The sequence below is a fragment of the Sinocyclocheilus rhinocerous genome, unplaced genomic scaffold, assembly GCF_001515625.1.
Source record: "Sinocyclocheilus rhinocerous isolate Xijiao unplaced genomic scaffold, SAMN03320098_v1.1 scaffold1426, whole genome shotgun sequence".
Lineage (NCBI taxonomy): Eukaryota > Metazoa > Chordata > Actinopteri > Cypriniformes > Cyprinidae > Sinocyclocheilus > Sinocyclocheilus rhinocerous.
Genome location: NW_015630392.1, coordinates 329,220 through 351,467, shown reverse-complemented (window position 1 = coordinate 351,467; position 22,248 = coordinate 329,220). Strand labels below are relative to the sequence as shown.

At 40.1% G+C, this 22,248-nt stretch overlaps 1 protein-coding gene across 1 annotated transcript in view; it reads left to right on the top strand.

Moving 5' to 3' along the window:
• LOC107740334 (zinc finger protein 423-like) overlaps positions 1 to 22,248 on the top strand; it is a 149,281-nt gene that overhangs the window by 27,995 nt on the left and 99,038 nt on the right. Inside the window, exon 2 of the mRNA XM_016552751.1 lies at positions 7,785 to 7,844. Coding sequence (XP_016408237.1) covers positions 7,785 to 7,844 — 60 coding nt within the window. The remainder of the gene's footprint in view (positions 1 to 7,784; positions 7,845 to 22,248) is intronic.

Here is a 22,248-nt window from a genome sequence, read left to right as displayed (position 1 = left end):
CGGAATCCATGAGTTTTATCACTGAGGTGATAAGTAAATTTATTTTTACAGACGTCCATATGAGAAACAATTACCGTCCGAATCGGGCTAAGACGTGACTGTGGTCAAGTGAACGTGTGTTCCTGCAGAACATTGCTCTTACCTATTGGTTACCACTGAGTTTGTGATTTTATTCGTCTTTATCATCTTTATTATTATTTTAATTTTTAATGCAGAGATTTCAACTATATTCACTATATACAATGCTTAACAAATGTATTAAAACAAATTTATGTAAGGTTTTTAACAAATTATGGTTTGTGCCACTGCTGCTCTAAACTAACATTACTGGTGATTACCAAAATCATTTTTTAGCTTTCTGTATGGGTTAGTCCTCCAATATGCATAAGCTCTTTAGTAACAGTAGTAGGCTGTTTCTAATGCTATAATATAATTATTGCTGTTATCTATGAAAGAAAGGCAGAGAGCTTTATAGTGTTTTTTTTTCAGATACCCAATTACAGTCAAAAAGTACTTAAACAATGCCAGCAAGAACGCAAGCTATGAAGGGCATAGGAGGCCATTTTTGTTATGTGAATAAATAAAAGTATTTATAAATAAATGACAATAACATTTTTTTGATTTAAACAATTTTTTGACAGATTCCTAAAATTCCTAAAATGTGTTTTCTCTTTATTATGGCAGGTGGTCTAATAAATTGTTAAGCGCTGTATGTTTTCATAGCATTCAGTTGGCACGTTTGTTTTAAGGACATTGGGCAGAATGTGGAATAGTGTGTTTTTGTCAATAAAATAAAAAAAATCCGATTAATCGGGGGGGAAAAAATAAAAAATATCGACCAACTAATCGATTATCAGAATAATTGTTAGTTGCAGCCCTAAACTTAATATTAACTAACATTAATAAATATTATATAATTATTTTTCATGTTAACTAATATAGTTAATGTTAACAACTGAAACCTTATTGTAAAGTGTTACCAAAGTTTTATATATCATTCTGTGTGTGTGTGTGTGTCACACTTTTGATGTTATAGTGTATCCCTTTCATTGCTGTAACCCTTAAATCCAGACTGCCAGAGGGTTAGAGTAAATGCATGTACCCACTGTCAGGGCTCCAGACTCACTCTTCCCAGTGGTCGCTCTTTTGCGACTAACTTTCTCAGTTGGTCACACGAGCACATGATTTGGTCGCAATTTTATTTTTTTTGGTTACAACATGGTAGGCATGGGCCGGTATGAGATTTTGACGGTATGATAACCTTAAGCAAAAATATCACGGTTTCATGGTATCACGGTATTGTTGTTACAGCTCTAAAATGTGTTAATTTTAAATGTCTGGGGGAAAAAAGAAAAACTGAACACAATATATTTTGAGCAACATACAGAATATTTGGAACAGTAGTATTTGTTTATTTTTTCTTTGACATGTTTCTGAAATGTGGGCTGTCCTGCAGCTTTTGATGTGGATGGTTGATTTGCTGCTAGAGCTACTGCCGCCCTAAAAAGAAGAAAAATAAAGACTGACATCTTTATTTCACCTAAATCTGTAATTACAGTTATTTAATTTTAGTTTTATAATTCATATAAATATCATTTATATAATTTCATATCATTTTCACATAAATGACATTTGGAAAATGATATGCATTGCAACGCAGTTCGTGCAAGTCCAGAACAGAGATCAGCTGCAATAAAACAATAAACGGCCGGATGCCGATCGTGTAAGTTCCAGAGGAAGCTCCTTCGGCCGTCATACACACACGTGACTGACCGCTCGCACCAACAGGAGGAGGAGGGGGCGTGTTACTCTCAATTCAGTATTTGTGATTTGAATTTTGTGAATGGGAGTTCCTCTTTTGCTGTGTTATAACCCGGGCTTGGGATGCTTTTACTTTCGAATTCGCGATCTTGTCACGTTTTACAAGAAAATATATTTGTCTGATTTGCTTACATACATATACAGAACGTTTAGCAAACACTGAGGAATCAAATAAAAAAATAAAAGAGCGCTTCCATTAGGGCTGGGTATCGATTCAGATGTCCCAATTCAATTCGATTTCGATTTGCAAGCTCTCGATTCGATTCTTGGTTCGATTCTCGATTTTTTGATTACATTCAGTGAATATAGTTTTAATACAAATGCTATTGATATTTCTAGAAAATTAACAGTAAACATCAGTTTACAAATGGTACATTTATAAAAATAAATTAAGAGCCACAGGCCTGTATTTTAAACCTATTCTTTTTTGTATAGGGTCCTTTTTAAACAATAATGAGGCCTAATAAAATGTTCTTCTTAATTTTTCTGGTGATTATTCCTTTAAAAATAAAGATTTATTAATATTTATTAGTAGTAGTAGTAGCATTGTTGTTACATTGAGTCTTAAGACTGCTAAATAGTAATATTTCTGATACAGTTTTTTCACATTAAACTAAACTTTTATTTTGACGGGTTGCCTTGAGGAACTTGTAGCTGCTGTGTATGTGTTATGACGGTAGTTTTGTCAAATTAAACAGTAAAATGCTAATGAAGTGACTTTCAGAGCAGCTGGAGATGATATTAGTGTATTCATATCATCATAGTGAGACGACAGAGGCTAAAAACACAGCAAGCATCGTCCGCGCTTTAATAAAGTGTGTAGTAAACAAAACAGTGCGTTGCAACATCCGCCATTCATTCATTCATGCGGAAATCATGGCATATCGAATCGACATCATTTAAAAAAACGATTAATCGAAAAATCTATTTTTTTGCCCAGCCCTAGCTTCCATAGCATAACGTGATGTAAACAGCAAAGATAACAAGCTTTTCAAAATTAAAACAAAAAGAAAAGTAGAACTAAACTTGCTGTCGGTGACAGTGCTTGCATGTTTTTTTTCCCCACAAGAATACCAACATGTTCACCTTCTCTGGTTTAAGAAGCGGCCTTTTACTTTGCTTTAGCGTGAAAACCATCCATCGTTTCCTCAATATTCGCGTCCTTTTTGCTGCACGCACCTTCGCGCTCCTGCTGACAGGCTCTACACATCGCTGCGCAGTTCAAACGAGTAGCGCGGTTTCGTTATGCTTTCAGTTTCGTTTGTCGTTTGATGTTTCTCATATGCAACAGAAATGGCAGCGCTTATGAGTTAAACAACGCGGTGGTCGCGCCAGTGCGACCGCTCACAAAATTTAGTCACACAGGCAGAAAAAAATGGTCACAAAATGCGACCATTTAGTCGCAGTCTGGAGCCCTGCACTGTGCACCGTTTTCCTGATGACACCGGGGTGGCGGTTGCGCTGGTGGCTTGGGCCCGTCATCGCTGCTTGCAGCTTTATTTATTATTGCATTTATATTTACATTACAGTGAAATAATAATAAATGCTTAATAATAAACAAATTAAATACAAATAGGATAAGTAAATCACATTTTAAATTGCAGTCACTGTTCATTTTTATTAGGGCTGGGCGATATGGCAAAAAAAAAAATCTAGATTTTTTTCAGAACTTTTGACCGATTCTTGATTTTTACGATTTTTAACAAGTCAACTTGAAAATGTAACTACAACATAATTCAACTAACTTTTTCTTTATTAACCCTCTAGTTTAAAAAAAATTATATTCCAAGTGCACCACACATGAAGTTGTCAACATGATGTAAATGTTAAACAAATCACTTGATTACTATCTTTGCAAAAAAGATGCATGAACTACAATTACATCTTGTACAAACTTGTCATATACATATTATATGTTCAGAAATAATACAAGGACAATGCTTTAAAAAAATCTCAAAAGTCAAGGTAGTTCAAATTCAAAATGACTGAAGGTAAAACACCAGTATATATACTATTAACCATAAATGCTCTGTAAAAACAATGAACAGCAGCTTTCAGCCTGATGTCACCATGATGCAAACATGAAATATCATACATACAGTAGTTGTTCTTTACAGGTTTTTATGCGATTATGCTGCTTTTCCATAGTTTGACTGTTGCGCTCGCGTCTCTTGCAGCGTCTCATGCATGAAACGCCATTCTAAAAACGCGGCGCTCAAGTTAAAAGAAGTTCAACTCCCATCTTCCTGCATTGTTTCCAATTCCACTGCCCGCGTCACATCTTTGTCAACACAAAAGCACATTCTGTGTGAATGGCACTCTAATGTTTGGTAATATTTATATTCAAAATCGTGATTCCTCGATTTATAAAAAATAAAATCGTGGCAAAACATTAAATTCGAATAATCGATCAAATCGGAAAAATTGCCCAGCCCTAATTTTTGTCAGTCAGTTTTAATCAGAAAAAATGCAGTTGCACTTTCCCCCAATTCATGCAACTTTTTTTAATTTTACAGTGAAATAATACAATTTTAATGTTTATTTTGTTTAATATTTTTATTTAGTAGTAAAAGTAATAATAATAATGTCATATTATTTTTTTCTTCTTTTTATCCTTTAAAATTATTAAACTTTAAAATAATTAGAATATTAATTATTATTATTAGCTGTAATTATAATTACTATTTTAAAGTCATATTCATAACAATTTGGGCATGTTGTGCAGCCATACAAACAAACACAGCAAACCTGTGATAAAAATCACATTTTAATCGCAGAAAAATCACAGTCAATGGAAAAAAATCTATTGAACTCTACAAAATATACAATGAAAGTCTAAAATTTCAAAAGGGAATTGACAGTTTGGACAAAAACACACTGATACTTTTTCAAAATATCTTCATTTGTTTTCCACAGAAGAAATGCATAGAGGTGAACTATCCCTTTAATACTTAGGGTTAGGGGTTTGTATAAATCCCTAACCATGAGTATGAGCAAGTAAGCACCACTAATTATCTCTTCATAAGGAAGGTAGAAGTGTTGTGTGTGTGTGTGTGGGTGTCTGAGTGTGCTTAGCACCTGCAGTGTAGGCTGGGTTTCTGGAGAGAAACAAGAGGGAGAACGTGAGCACTGTGTGCGCCTCAGGCGCTGCCGTTCTCAGTGTCGTCAAAATAAAAGTCCCTCCTCGAACGCATCGGCCGATATTTAAAAAAACGGCAAATATCGGTCGACCACTATGCAGTACGGCTGTATTCCGGTTGAATTCCACCTCGTCCTGATTACAAATTACATGAATTGCGCTATGCTAAAAATGCAAGGTAAGATACTACCTGGCTGCAATCATGTTTATTTGTAAATTACAAAACAATTTATTGTTTTGCTGATAAGTAATCATCTGATGCCGATATCTTGGAAAGCAGGGTGGCCGATATAAAGCCGATATTATTTCTATTTATTTTAATTAATATTTTAAGAAATTTGAAATAATTTGAAAATTTATTAAAAAATAAATGTGTTAAATATACGTATACTTTAGATGACAAAGTATTTTTCACAAATAAATAAATATTTAATAAAAATATAATTAAAAAAGAAGTAAACAACCAACAGGGCACTCAGTATTCTGGGAAGTTTGTGTGCATTAATCCTATTTTTTCAAATAAAGCCAAGGTAACACTAATTTTACATACAGCACACAGTGAAAATGACATGAATATGACAATGGGCAAAAGCATGAAGCGCAGCATAATTTAAAATCATGATTTTAAAGTTTGACGATCGCTCGTCTCCAGTGAAGCTGAACTCTCCTCCTGTCAGCATTCAATTCGCACGGATCGACCGTCATACAGAGAACACGAGATCATGCAGAACACACATGCACACTTCACAAGATCTCACAACTGGATCCGACTAAAGTTGCAAGGTTTTTGAAATTAGATGTTTATTAGACATTCAAAGATTTGTTTAAATTATATAAATGCGTATTTGCTGAATGCTGACGGCAAACAAGAAAGTATTATAATGTTTGCCTTTCTATTACTAATAATATAAAAGCAATCGTTATAAGACTTTTTGTGTACATTTTAATTCCTTTGTTTAACCGTTCTATCTGATTATTAGACAGACTTCAATCTGTATTAGACAGAACTGTTAACGACAACAGCGAACAAGAGGGAGAACGTGAGCACTGTGTGCGCCTCAGGCGCTGCCGTTCTCAGTGTCGTCAAAATAAAAGTCCCTCCTCGAACGCATCGGCCGATATTAAAAAAAACGGCAAATATCGGTCGACCACTATGCAGTACGGCTGTATTCCGGTTGAATTCCCCCTCGTCCTGATTACAAATTACATGAATTGCGTTATGCTAAAAATGCAAGGTAAGATACTACCTGGCTGCAATCATGTTTATTTGTAAACTACAAAACAATTTATTGTTTTGCTGATAAGTAATCAATGTTTGAATTATTTACTCTCTCTCTCTCTCTCTCTCTCTCTCTCTCTCTGTCTTTCTCTCCTTTTGTCTCTCATTTTTTCCTGCTTTCTCTGAGAGTCTTTTCCTGAGAGGATGTGGGTTTAGTGAGACTGCAGTGATGCCCAATGCCAGTGGGAGCATATCTAACCACAATTTCCTTTACACAGAGCAGATTCAGTCTCTCTCTCGTGCTTTCTCTGGCTCTCTCTGTCTTTCTTGTTCCCACTTTTGTTTCTTTTCTCATATAAACTCTATTTAAAGAAACAGTTCACTCAAATAATACACATCTGTCATGATTTACTCATCCTCATATTAGTGTAAACTGGTATGACTTTGATTCTCCTGTGAACACAAAAGAAAGAATTACATTCACATTTATTTAGCAGAGACTGAAAGTGAAAGCAACTTAAATGATATTAGGCAGAATGTACTGATCCCCCCCCCATATGACCATATGACTCATGCGCAATATTCCAGATCTTCTGAAGCCATCCATTAACTTTGTTTTTATTCACTGAAAATGTTCCTAAATTTCTCAAATCATGACCTGCAAATGATTGTGATGCCCATTATTTGGAATGTTTGGAAATGCAATATTTTATTTTATTTTATTTTATTTTATTTATCACTATTCACTTTCATATAACTGAAAAAGAGCAGTGTGAACATTCACATTGATGCTTCCTTTTGTGTACCACATTAAAATAAAAATAAAAAAAACTCAAGGGTTTGAAATAACACGAGGGTGAGTAAATAATTACATGGATAAGTTTCATTTTGGCTTAATTAACGCTTTAAATCTTCATGTTGGCCTCTTATGAACCTCATCATTGATGTTTATCTTTCCTGTTTTTTGTTACTTATCTTCATGGACATTGTTCGCTGAGTGTGAAGTCTTCTACACTTAATAGTCCATTCATGCTGAAAAAGTGCTGTTATAAATTACTCAACATATTACTTCATGCACTGATGCCTCTGTCATCTAATGTGGAGAGGTTACACAAATTGACTGTTTGTTGTTGAAAAGTTACAGTATGTGTTTCCATTCTAGACTGTGTGCCAAAGTGCTTCCAGGCTACGGGGAGTTTTTGAGTTTGTGTGTGAGTGTGTGTTTATGGTGGTGAGCTGTGGGGGGTGGTCCAAGTTCTTATTGTGTCCTGAACACTGCTGCTTCCTGTTTGTGTGCCAGTGAGGCTTCCTTCCTTGACTATGCCCAGGAAAACCTTCATCACACATTCCTCCTCTCATCTCACTGCCTCCCGTTACCTGTTTTTGCACCTCCAAAATTAGCACATAGACAAACAAAGAGCACATACACACAATAAAGCCCTTTGATGTGCATCCAGCAATCAGATCGAATGCATCATAGGTTCATAATGGGCCGCCGTTTATGTGGCGCGCTTCTGAGAAGAATGCCGAAAATGTTTGTGTGCTCAAAATGTGTGGTTTGACTTCACAAACGCTCTAATACACTCTCTCTCTCTTTTTCGGTAGCGGTGGAAGAGGCCGAATCTACAGAGTGCGCCAGTGGTTGGGACTCCTCTGTTCAGACAGGTATGATTTCGCTAGCGTGGCATCCTGCAGGATACATCCAACCCCCTGCTCGCTCGGAGACGACCCGCTGCATCACAATCTCTAATATCAATTCCACATGGCCTGCAGCCCTGCGCACAGAGGGAGGAAGGGAGGAAAGGAGGGAGAGTTTTTCATAAGGCACAAGAGGATGGCGTCCAGGTGCATGCTGGACTGGAGGCTTAGAGGCGCTTCCTGTCTGAACGTAAAGGCACTTTGCCGCACTCAGAATGTAATATTGCACGACTTGACGAGTTTGATTACACCTCCTCTCTGGAGAGGAAAATTTCTATCTGGCAAAAACCAAGCGGGCTGTTTTAGATCATGCATCTTTCTGAATATTAGATTTTGCTTTTCAACCTATTACCTCAGAAGCCCTTTTCACTACTCGAGCATTTTTAAACGAGGAAACATATCTATACGGATTTGGATTTGATGGAAGTGTGAAAATATTACCACGGCATCAGCCAAGCTGCGTTTTTTGACTGGACGTTATCCATGCATTTTTTTGGGATTATGAATGTATTAGTCCTTGCTCACCTCAACACTGAAAGATACAGGATACAGTCAGTGGGAAAAAAGGGATGTGATATCATTCACCTGTTGAGATTTAATTGGATTGCGAAAAGTGGTTTCTATATGACTGGTTAGTGGCAGGAGGGGGTGATGACATTCAAAAAGGAAGCTTATGAAAGTTATTTTAATGAAATATCACAAAGGCAAACTTTTTTGTGCAGGAAAGTGTATTTATTCAGAACATAAATTGTCAATTTTGATTTCATGATCCTTTTAAAGTTTAACATCTTTTCTGCGTGAGGTACATTTTCGTTTAATTCCAGATCACGTGGATTACTATTGACTGGATTTCATCTTGGAAATTTTGTTCAAGCAACGGTAAATGTGACCGTACCTTAAGACTTAAAAATGCAGAAAAACACAAAGTGTTTTTTTTATAATTTTTTTTCTCCGGAGGAATCTTTGTGGGATCTAATGCTATCGATATGCAATTGAGGCAATTTCCTTGACCCATTCCCCCTTCTCCCCATCATTTCCTGTCATTCCTCTACTATCCCAATCAAAAAACATGTCTAAAAACATGGCCTAAGTAAAATAATATTTCAACCCTCTATGGACACCTTGGCACAAATTAGTCATTTTAACTGAACTTAGGACTGGTGCTGGTGCTTTATTTGGTCATTCAGTGTTCCTGTAAAAAATTGGAGAAAACTAACAATAATACTGATAAGATAATAATAATAATAATAATATTATTATTATTATATGAATTCTACCAATAAGAACAATATAAAACGCAGTAAGGATTAATGAGCTGCTGGATTCATGAATATTAACCAGGTTGTGTGCGTTCGCTCGAACTGATTTGCTGAAGTCAAAACAGGGACGATAATAGGTCAGCACCAGCCAATGAGATTGTCGTTTGCGCGTTAGTTCCGCCCACTACCGGAGAACCCGGCAGTTCTTAAAAGCTGAAGAATTCCAAAGGAACTCCGTTATTTTGACAGGAAAATACAACAAAGAATATCGTTTACATGTTGCGCATCAATTCTGCATGTTATGTAAGACTCTCTCGCTCGCTCGCTCTCTCCCTCTCACTTTGCGCGAGTGAGAGAAGTGTTTGGCGAATGAAAATATATCTGTGCTAAACTTATACTCAGCCCCCAACTCACACACTGACGAGTAAAATCTAAGAATTTATTAACCATTGGCAAATATTAGACATCATTTAGTCGCTCAGAGTGAAGATTTAGTCGCATATGCAACTGATTTACTCGCAATGTAGAGGGTTGTATATAGCCTTTATTGGAATCTTATTAGTCATTAGGGTATTGAAATCACTAAAGTCAGATATCGAGAGTGTGTTAGTTGTGTTTATGCTTTTTTAAGTGTGTGTATGTGCGCGTTGCATCCTGGTGAGCTCAGCAGAGAGAATGGAGTAAGAGAGTGGCGCCCGGGGGCCCGAGGGGATGACGTGGGCCCCTCTTAACCGGCCCTGAGGGAGTGCTGCAGGGGTGCTGACTGAGGTCCTGGGTGGCTGCAAAGTGCTGCGTGTGTGAGATACAGCAGGAAGGGGAGTCCCAGGGCTCTCGCTAAACCTTCCGCTCTTCCTCCCTGCCTCTCCTCCTCGACTCCTCCCTCCATCCCTCTCTTCTTCATTTTTGTGCTGTAACCCCATTTGCTCGCACTAATCAGCCTTTTTTTTCCACCTCTGTTCCGGGTGGACTTGGTCGCATTCTGCATCACCTCCTCTTTCTTCCTTTCTCTTTCCTCTTTGTCTCCATTTTTTTCCTTCTTTCTCTCAATCCCTTCCCCCTATCTATATTCTCTCTTGTGTTTGTTTGTGCTGCTGTGCTGAGGCTCAGGGGGCCGCTCGCCATCTCTTATTTAAAAAGATAAAAAACCTTCCTTCCCTTTATTCCCTAGGAGATGATGTCGACAAGGACACTGGCAGGCTTTTCCTGGTATTAAATTCACTTCATCCCCCCCCTCCCCCTTTCTCCTCGGTGGAAAATGTGTGCTGCGTTTGGAGCGAGTGCAGCGGGGGGGTTGGAGTTAAGGGGTGGAGAGGTTAAAGGAAAGAGTTAGAGCCCCGCCCCCCACCCGTGGGCCCCCAAGGAACTGATTGAGGCCCCTTCGGTCTGTCCCGCTGGGGGAGCGGGCCGGAGGTACAACCCCCGTTTCCCTCTCTCTCTCTTTCTCTTTCTCTGTCTTTCTCTCTCCACCCCATGCTCCCTGAGATAGAAAAACAACCCGTCCCTCCCTGGCCCAGAGGGGAAGAAGAGAAGGAAAGGAGAAAAGAGAGAAAATGAGCCAGGTCTGACACTGGAGACTCGGAGAGATGGTGGTGTGGAGGGGGGGTCGGTCGAAGGAAAGGAAGAGGAGGGAGAGCGAGAGTTTATAGAGACAGATGCAGACGCTTGTCATTTTTTTCGAAAGGCGGAGCAGGGAGGGGGAATAGTTTTTTTTATAAGTGCCATCAGAGCTGTGAAGTTGAGCATTGTTTTTCCTGCTTCCTGTCAAAGAGCCGGAGCGGTGCTTTTGGATGCGTTCACACACACACACACACACACACACACATTGAAACAATAACTCTAGAGACTTTGCTTTGTCAACATATAGGACATCGTCTGACGCACATTTGCAGGGATCAAGTACATTATTACTCACACACACATCGATGCACACAAGCCCCCAATTTGTGTGCGTGTCCCCGACTATGATTCATTGTGGAAAAAAGCTGCTCATATCCCCTTGCGCTGGCCGATCGGGGCTGTAATAGTCTTGAATTGAATTATTTTATTCATTTCCTCCCTCAGCTATTGGTGGGCCAGCAGGACCTCTTAACGCAGCCAATCAGATGACTCCGTCTGCTCTCCCTCGGTCTCACCCACACTGGGCGAGTCATTGTGACCTCACCCATAATGTGAGCTTTTTGGTCACCTGTGTATTCCTCAGGCAGAAAGGGAGCTGTTGTGTTCTGGTTTTACTTGGCAGCGGGGCACCGAAGCAGGCCTATTTATGACCCTCTTAATAGCCTACGCTGTCAAACTCGGCACACGTTAGACTTTTGTCGAGGCCAGAATGAAAGTGGGAAAAAGAAAGGTATGTGCTGCAGTCAGTACAGAGCTGAGCTGGTTTTGGAGGCTTGGTTGGGCCAGAAGCTTAGATTTATATTTGACAATATTTTAATTGGCTCCAATGTAATATATATACATTAGAAATTCTATATATATACTATTTTACAAATATAATACTAATTTTATATATATATATATATATATACACATACTAGAAATTTAGTTTACTTTTTTGGGACATAATGACACATTCTGGCCAGAACTAGCTAGGTAACGTAACCTTGGTGACGTATTTATATCTCTAGGCAACATTAGCTCGATTGGGCAAGCAGTAGTTCGGTTTGGCCCATAACTGACCATTTTTTTGTTTGGTCCTACTGAGGCAACTGTTGAGAACCAGAGGATTGGCGAGATCTGTTAGATGATTTTGTGTGTGTATACACCGACTCACACACAGAGTGAAATAGCAGTCAGTCTCCTGGCCCCTGCAAATGCTCTGTCCCCTCTGGAATCTAACCTGAGATGGATTCAACCATGCATTCTCCGTTTGGTGGTTGGGAATGAGAGGAGGGTGGGTGGGAGGAGGACAGGAGCGATGATGACCGTCGGCAACATCGCAGCCCCAAAATGGCCTTCTTTCTCTATGATGCAGTGGGCAGTTTAGAAAAGAGGACACAACCAAGAGATCCATCTCTCTATCCCTCAAGTGCTTTTGTGTGTCTTCCTCTCTCACCATTCATGTCTCGCTGTCTGTCTCGCTATCTCATTTGTGTCCCTCTCTATTTTTCTTCATCTTCTTGCATGAACCTCTGGAGGTCCATAATATATTTTTAATTTCCCCAAGGCAGCGACAGGAAAACAGTTTTAATGTGTGAAGAGGAGGTGTGCTTTTCTCTGTGTGTATGCATTAGCATGTCGCCGTGCATGTATATTTCTGCGTCGAAGTGTGTAGGCGACGCTCGCACGTTCGTTTGTCGACTTACGGAACCACGGGCTGGAACAGGTGATGGCATTGGTGAGCAGCTGTACGGCTGTTTGTGTGTTCTGTGTTATTTAATTCCCATCCTTCCATGACGCACTCTTTCATCATCTCCAACTCGTTTTTTTCTCTCTGTGTCTGGGTGCACGAGCTTTGGGTGCTGAGTCTCTAGAGGAGGGGAGACTGGTACAGTGTGGCTGGCAAGTGGGGGTCCCGTGGGGCCGTGTGGTATTGTGGAAACACAGCTAGCGGAGGCCAGCAGAGCCAGAGAGAGAGGTCTGCTCGCTTTAAATAGGTCCCGTGTTTACCGCGTTAGGCCCTGCGCTCCCCCGAGAGACCATGTGCACACACTGCACCTGCTCAAACACTGGGGCATCAGGGGCCCTTGTCCCAACTCCAAACCAGAATATGCACAGTTTGGATGTAGATGTACCATACATGTTGCTTTATAGCTAGTGGTCAACCAACATGGGCTATTTGATGGCTCATGGCAATTTATGGAGGGCAGAATGACCAGAATATGAACATACATTTTGAGAAACAAGATTCAAATCTTGAAATCAGTATTTCAATATTTACTCCAAAATGGCAAGATTTGTGGTCGATGCTAATAATCTCAAATTAGCAAAAAATTGGTAGATTAATCAGTTAGGTTTATGACACACATTTTATTTTATTTATTTATTTATTTATTTATTTATTATTTTTTTTGACAAGCTGGCTACATGCTATTGTTCAATTTAAATTTCTTAGTTAAAATGAATATTTAACTCTAACAAGTAAAAGAGTATATTCAGTAGCATAGTAGTTGCTATTGAAAATGTAATTAGGAACCGATGTTAAGTATTGTGAAAATTCACTGAAAATGCAACTTCTGAAATTTTAGTATTGTAACAACATTAATCATTACATGTAATTCTTCTGCATGGACCGTATACCCCAAAGGTACAATGGGGTGCAAATCCGTCTTTGTTTGAAGGTGCTGGTGCCGTGGAGTCCATATTAAACCTGGATCGCCTCTCCATTGTGTCTTGATGCAGTCCAACATCATTAATGTTTTCTATCAGTGAGCGTGTCTGTGCCAGTTTTCAGGGACAGGATGAGCGATGGATTTCGACAGGTAGGCTGTGTTCATATGATGAGATCAGACATCCCTAATCGAGCTCAGAGCAGCACTACAATTCCTTTGGTCTCTCTGACTAATGCAGCCTTGATCTGGTTTACATTTGGCCACGTCTGGTTCGAGTATGTGTGTGTATTTGTGGTATAGTTGAAAGACAGCCTTGTGCTTTAATGTTTTCATAGGAAAAAAGTTTTCAAAGGCAGATAAATTTGCGTATCGTCTGCATAACAATGAAAAGAAATACCAAATTTCCTAAAAATATGTCCTAAGGGGAGCATATACAGGGAGAACAGAATAGGCCCCAAAATGGAGCCCTGGGGGACCCCACACGTGAAAGAAGCAGTTGAGGAGACAAAGTCTCTAAAACGAACTGAGAAAGTTATTTCGGACAAATAGGATCTAAACCATCCCAATGCAGTACCCTTAATACCAACCGGGTGTGTCTCACACGTCCTGAAAAGTGAAGCTGTGGGCTCTTTGATCTCCCCCTGGTGGCTGGCTGCAGTACAGGTCATAAACCCTGCCCTCTCCATGTAAACGAATGGGACTTGAGTCAAAAAAAAAAAAATAATGACACTTCCAATACAATTTTCCGAAAGATGGTATTGGTCATTAAAGGTAGTTGTTATCACGCTGATATATGTTCAATTGTTGGTTTTTGTGATAAGTTTGATTTTAGCTACTAATTTGATGCTATAAAAACGGGGCGTGTCGATATGGTTGATTGGGTCTACGGGAGTTTGGGCGGGACTTTGATACCGCGGCTCCACCTCACGACACTACTGCGCAGACTCTGGCTCCAATTTTCATTTACGTCATTTACTCAATATGTCAGCAGCCATACTGAGATGCTTTGGCTTCACTTTTCTATAGTGGAAGGAATAGGAGACGCGTCGTCCATCTTTTTTTACAGTCTATGGTTCCAAATGGCACCCTAAACCCTCGCGGTCTTCTTCTGAGTCCGCACTTTCGTGACGTAATGCCGCTTTGACTGTCGGGTAGAAGTCTGCTGCGGAGCACGCACTAGTTCGGGCTCGGCAGAAGTGCGGATCGAGGGCACATAACGGCCGCAAAGGGGGGCGCTCGCGAGCACATGTTTAGGAAAAATTAAAATAAATATGAGAAGTGCCCTTTTTTCCCACTTGAGCCCCTGCCCCTCAAAATGTCTGTGCACGTCCCTGTTTAGTTGTATTCTGGTGTGTGTGTGTGTGTGCACCTCTTTTCCCCAAACCAAGCTTACTCTTGCCTCCTGTTACTTGTGACACACACAACTTCTCTTCTGATCTCTGTTTCTGTCTCCTGCTTTCTTCTCTCCATCGGTTGACATGTGAGTATGACCTCATATGTGGATTTCCCCTTTTAGTACTTTGAAATAATCAAACACACATTCTATTGGCTTAAACGCACACACGGTACAGCATAACTAAGAGCAGACACAGTGGCGGAAGGGGAAATGGAGTTTTAAGGGTTCTGGTCATAAAGAGAGTTCCCTAGCTAAGGTCTCAAAACGTTTTAGGCGAGTTGCTGACTTATGACTTAAAGTTGCTTTAACTTGAGCTTTTTATTGCATTATTTAAAGATCACATGAAATCAAAATCTGACATTTGTGGCTTTTAGTCCATGTCTTATAGCATATATATGCTAGTGCACTCCTAAACGTTGACAAACTTAACTTTTAGTTAATATATGCATTTAAGTTTAATGGTGTTTTTGATTTGTTTTGTTTTGAGGATACAAATGAAAAAGTTTAATGACTAATTGTGTGCTTAATCATTTTGTCCAATCAGACGTTTTGTCCAAAATTCAACACAGGAAAGAAAACTGCGCTTGTCAAGCAGATTTATGTCATTTTATATTTAACATATATTGTGCACTGTGGGCGATTAGAAAGACAACATAGTTGTGCCGTTAGATCTGTAGACACTTAGTGGCACTAAAGCATCTTCTTGATCCTTTGTCACTTTGTCATTTTGTTGTTCCTCCCATCGGCGTGGAGGATGCCTTGCGGTGTCCATTCAGGGCAGCATCACACCAATGCTAATTATCTCCCGCTCTCATGATGGAAGCTGCACCACACTTAAAAAAAAAAAAACACATATCAACCTAACGAGGGGTAATTAGCAGGTCCCTGTAAGGCGGGGCTGTGCTCGGCAACATGACTGCTCTGTGGATTCTACTAATTCACTTCTCCTCATCTAATTACTCCCCACAAACATGGCTGTTTGTCTGTCCTGAGAGAGAAAGTGTGTGGGGTGGGGTGGGTTTGGTATCTTTGCGATTGTAGCACCCCCCCAAATTACCACCACTATCACACACGACCTGAGGCCCAACTTTACGTAAAACAAACACAACCCTGTTTAATATAAAGAGTAAGAAAGGGCTATTAGAACTATGAATATTATATAATATCATAAGGAAAAAGAATCATTAATATATAATGATAATGATAAACTGCTCAAATCAGAGTTTCAGTCAGACCATGTTGTAATTGCATGTGGTTTAAAAAGTTGGCCAAGCTTTATGACTATGAATATTTTTTCTTTTTCATTAGAATATGCAATCTACCATTTTTTGAAAGGATGCGGACCCTTGGGACTGCATTTAATGACTGGAACTCTGGAGCACCATTGAATTACATCGTAACATATGAATATGAATATATGTTCTGTAAAAATTGCTGCAGCTATTTTTTGAAGCATCTTTTAACATTTGTGAAAATGGGTGTTGTCTTAAGAATCGGAGATGAACCAGCCTTTTTTATTTTTACTCCGTCAGCTGCATTTTTTTTTCATTTGTTAAATTTTAGTTTAAATTTGTGTGTATGAAAAACGAAATATAATGAATTAATATATATTAATTTAAAATATATAAAATAATTGTAAGTATCTTTGGTTTTTTACTTTCATATTTTTTGCTTTTTGTTGATAAAAACATTAGAAAGCAATAGTGACAGGCTAGACTCGAACCGAGCCCAATTTGAGCACCAAGTAAATGTGTAGCTCTGACAGAACTACATAATTATGAACACACTAATTTTTTGAGAATAAAGAGTGAGTTTGTCAATTAAGAGTGAATTTGTGTATGTGTTGATTGTACGTTTATAATACCCTTGTGTAGTGCGTTTATGTTGTTTGTATCTGTAGTGTAGGTTTATGGTGGGAACATATGTGTGAGTTCTTGGTGCTGGGACAGGCTGTCTCTCAGAGATAATGGCCCACAGTGAGGGACAGTGGCTCCAGCTGGCTGTGAGAGAGTGAGGTGGGCTCCGGGCAAATCCCCTGCTGGGGACCCCCAAACACTCATTAACACATCGCTCTTGCACATGAAAGAGGACAGCAGCACGCACCTTAACTTACAGTATTGATAAAATACTCTCTCACATACATGAACAAAGGTGGGGTGGAAAGTGTTTGGCACCTGGGATGGCAAAGTCTCAAAAGAGCACTTGAGTGTGTGTGTGTGTGTGTGTTTTTGATGAAGTCTGTCATCAACATACCAAGGTCATTATTCTCAAAAACTGCAGTAATCACTTCTACTCTGATAAATGGAGCTTTCAATCAAGTTCGCAACGCCGTTGTCCAGTCATTAACCCTCACCACACACACACACACACACACACACACACACAGAAAAGCGTTGTGTCTCTTTGGCTTGTTTCTCACCTAGCCCTCTCACAGTAGAGGGAGTCTAGGCCCTGTTGTGAGGTACGCCAGTGTGTGCGTCTGTCCTCCACCTCCAGTGTTGCAAAAGGACACTGAAGGGACAAAATTGCCTCTCATATTCATTTGAACCAAAACAGCCCACCTGAAGCACAACATTATAAAAATATTAAACACCACATTATGTCACTAACACATTTCTACTACATTAACAACACAGATAGCAGCTCACTTACCACAGGTTTGCTAGCTTGACAGCTATTACAGTAATGAAACAAAAATAGCTGCATGGTTTCTGACCGGAGCGGCGCGTGCTGGAGATATATGTTGGTGGAGTTCGGAGCAGAGTGGAGAATTATATGAGCACTAAGAATATATCAGAGAGCATAAAAAGAACCGTTTCTTTAGAATGACTTTCTTTAAAATCATTAGTCTCTTTGAATGGTGTTCTCAACAACCCAGATTCCATTGAGCTTGACCATGCCACAGTCAGTCTGTGTTTAAAAACAGCACGCTGCTTCAGAATGATTCCGCTAAGCCTGTTTGCCTTGACCTTAAGTCACTTCTACAGGTTTTGCCTATGTGGGGGTATTAAAGGGAGAGTGTAGCTAAATTCTGTCATTACTTGCTCTCATGTTGAAAGCTGTATGGCTTTCATTTTTCTCAGGAACACAAAATGAAAAATGTGTACTTTTTACTCTTTTCAGTGCAGTTGCAATTGGGACTGGAGCTCTCAAGCTTCAAAGAGGACACAAAAACACATAAAAGTACCAAAAGAGTGGTCCATAATGACTCATATGCTATATTATAAGTCTTTTGAAATCATACAATTAAATTTTTTTGTGAAAAACTGGTTAAAATGTAAACAATAAATCATTCAAGTTCAAATTATTTGATTCAGTTTCCAGAACTAGTCTGAATGATTTGTTCAAGAATTAGACTCACAGACCCAATGACTCTAGGAAGAACATCAGTAAATAACTTAAATTTTTGTCTGTTTGGTGCAAAAAGGTATTGCATGGCTTCATTAGACTTGCCCGAGACGTCTTAGATAACTTTGATAGAAAGGTATGTAGCCTAATGGATTACAATCAACCAAATATTAGACAGCTGTTAGTATTTACACAACTATCAATACTTAGCTGGGCAACCCTTAGCCTCAATGACAGCCTGTAGTCTCCTGGGCATGCTGTCATCCAGGTTCAGGCAAACCTGAACTTAAATTTTTTTCCTAGACTCGGTCTGAATAATATCAGTATCAGTTTTACTGGTAGTCCACTGTATGAAGAATTTTTGGGTATAATTTGTCACAGTTTACTTTATTTTGCTATCCTCACTTACATAAATGAACTATTGTGTCCTGCACCCACTAGTAAAAAAAGATAAAAAATTATACCTGGTTTCTGAATAATTTTTGGTTTGACTGTATATCCTTCATTTTTTTCACACTTAATTATGCCCATTAAAATGTATTTTACAAGGTTTTGTTACTTTCACTGTTCATTTTTTTGCTCTATGGTACATCGACCGAACTACAAACATTCCAGTGATGTCTGTGAGAAAGGTATATTCACTCGACTAGCTCGCGCATCTGCGCCGCCGCACGCTCAATCCACTTAGCGTGCTTTGCTTATCAGCTTGCGCACATCAGCTATACAGGTCAGTGTTTCCCCTAGGATTACGGCTTTGGGGGGGGGTTATTTTTCTAAACTCCTTTTTAATGTGGGCCCTATGAAATGTTTTTATTTTTCCAACCTTATGTTTTATTGTTACCAAATTCTGATTTGGCATGTCTAATTATTTGAAAGCATAAAACAAGTTTAATTTATTCTTACAATAGCCTTATGATTTTTTTGCTCAGAAATTATGTGTTGTGTATTAAAAATTTTTTTAAGGCATAAAACATTCATTTAATCTAACTTTTAAGTAATGAAAATTAAAGGGGTCATATGATGCTTTTTTAAAGATCATTATTTTGTGTATTTGGTGTAACAGAATATGTTGACATGCTTTAATGTTCAAAAAACACATTATTTTTCAAATACTGTATCTACTGAACAATAGTAATATATTTCTGCCAATGCCCTCGAATTAAACCGAACTTTTATTTTGACGGGTTGCCGTGAATACCATTACATTTCTGTGATGACATGATGTGTATGGCATGATGATAGTTTTACTCAAATGAAACGGTCAAATGCTCATGAAGTGACTCTCAGAGCAGTTCTGGAGATTTCATTCATGTATTTATGTCCTCATTAGTGAGACGGCAAACGTTAATATCACCGGAAGCATCACGAGCGTTTCAGTACGAGTACTACACAAAACCGCGTGTCTGCGCTATTCATTAACACAGAATTCAAAACACAGTGTGTGTGTGCGTGCGCGCATCGGGCGGAACTCCGCTGTGCATGATGCAGAGAGGGCGACCATAACGTAGAGACCGAAATGAAATGGTGTCGTGTAAATAAGATAAATAACATAAGGCTATTTAGTTTGCTTAATAAAAGAACAAGGTATATACCTGTTCTATAGGAAAGGTTAAATGACTTCTGTTGTGATCTGGCGCTATAGAGAAAATATAATTAAATAAAATTAACTTGACTTTCAAGGGGGCGGGGGGTGCCGTTGGGGGGGCGGCCCTCCCCCCTAATATAATGGCAGGGGAAACACTGCAGGTGTTAATACTGAATGTTTAACATTAAATTAATTGCATACATATACTTCGTAGACATCCTTAATCTCTAATAACTCCATTCTGCTGTCTGTTGTTCTGTTGTCAGTGTTTCTTTGTCTGAATATGGCACTTATCACATGCGGTGTGGTATCGGCGTTTGGTATCGGGGCATTTTAATGAGTACGAGTACGAGTACAGGAGCTCAGTATCGGGCCCGATATCGGTATCGGTGCATGCCTAGTCTGGACCACCTTTAGGGTACTTTAATGGTTCTTTTGTGTCCTTTTTGAAGTCCCAATTTTATTGTCAATGAATGCAAAAAAGCATGGATAACACAGTCTTCCATTTTTCTCACAGAAGTAGTAAAGTCATATGGCACAAACATTGGTGAGGTAAATAACTGTTGTTTTTTGGATATACTATCCCTTTAAACATTTCAACCATAAAATGCACAAAATAAAAAGTGAGGCCCATTGGGTGAACCCCAATCTTGAAACGTTCATGGACCTCACCTCGACCCGTGCCCCACCCCATGTCCATCAGCCTCTCTTCACACCATGCGTTGTGTTTACGCACACGTTTGCGCTTGTGTGTGTTTGTCAAGGCCGCGGTTGGAGGTGGAACGACCGCAGCTGAGGTGCGTGATGCGTGTGTATCAATCTTCCACTGCAGAGAGAGAAATGGAGCCCTGTAATGATGGTGGCCCTGCACTCTAATGGAGTGTGTTCTGGAGGGCCCCCTCTAGAGACTTCCCTCCCCTCCCCTCTTCCCTCCTGAGAGGGCATACACTTACGGGAAAGGAGGGGGGAGAGAGGCGCAGTAATGAAAGGAAGATGCAAAAAAGAGAATGAAAAAGAAGGATGGAAGAGTTTAAAAGGCAGGTTAGCGGCGTCGAGCGCTCCGCCGGCCACTTTTATCCCCGTTTCCGTCGCCTCCTGTCCGCCAGCACTGCTTACGACCGGAGAGATGGAGGGATGGAGAGAGGAGAAGGGTAGGGAAAGGTCCCCTCCTGCTCCTCCCTCGTTTCCATGGTAGCAGGTTGTGCTGGCATGTGCCTTGGTTGGCAGTGCCTGTACCTCTGGCATGAGGGTACCTGGGGGAATCAGGGTGTGTGCGCGAGTGTGTGTGATTGAGTGAGGAGAGGTAGGGAGTGTTCGAGGGTTACTGCCACCATCCATTTTCTCTCATGGATGAAATAGTGTAGTTAATGCACCTTTTGTGTGTTTGCGGGTGTGTGCATGTGTGTAACCGCTGCTCAGGGTTCCATCAGTGTAGTGTCAGTTAGGGGCCATTCTCCTCCCTGTCCAGACGGTGTTCTCACCACTGGACAGATGGCCATACCCCTCCTACCCCCTAGCCCAGCCTGCACCACCCTCCAAACCACCACGACGCCCCCACTTTCACCCCCACCTCTCTACCCTCTGCTCTGGTGGGGGGCGAAATAAACTAGAGCACCTCGACGCTTCCTTATCCAAATGCCCCTCCAGATACCAAGCCCACAACCCCCCTTCACCCATCTCCACCTGCAGTCCGGACTGGGCCGGGGCCCAAAGTGAGGCCCAGGCTCTCCTCTGGCTGGGCTCCGATATGCAGGCCCCATTAGCGTGGGCTGCTGCGGCGTGGCGTAATGCAGCGCCAGGCCTGGCCAAATTAGAGCTGATCAGAATGTGTGGAGCACAGGAATGGCCACCTCCTGCTTCTCTCTGATTGCACAAGTCCAGGATGATTAGACAGGATGTTAAGCCCGGGGGAGCCGGTGAGCAGCCCTCCCTCTCTCCGGCCCCCACTTCCTCCCTCCTTTTTCCCGCTCCCTCTGCCCTCACGTTTCCTCCTTTCCCCAGCTCTTTTTCTCAGCTCCTTGGTTGGCGACGTTGTTTTTTTCTGCCTATTTGATTTCTTTTATTCATTAACACGTTTCATATTCTTTTCCATTTCAGTGTATTGGAGCCGATCACACTTACACGTGAAATGGAAAACTGGTTGCGTATTGCATCAGAAGTTGCGTTCACTGAACACGTTCCATCATTTAACGAATCTGAAAAACATTCATGGATAATTCAGTCATTTTTTGGAGTGCTATTGTGTTTAGATACATTGCCACAGTAAAGGATGCTATTAGGGAATAAAAGTGAAAAACATTTTTTGTACACATATGATGTTGCTAAAAAGAACATTATTTTGTGTATTTGGTGTAATGAAATGTGTTTATGCGGTTTAAGGTTAAAAAAACACATTATTTTCCACATACTGTACATTATTGTTTCTCGTCTATGCCCGCCTTTCTGAAACGCGTCGATTTTTACAAAACTCATCGGTCTGAAAAAGCGAGGTGAGCTGTGATTGGCCAGCTAT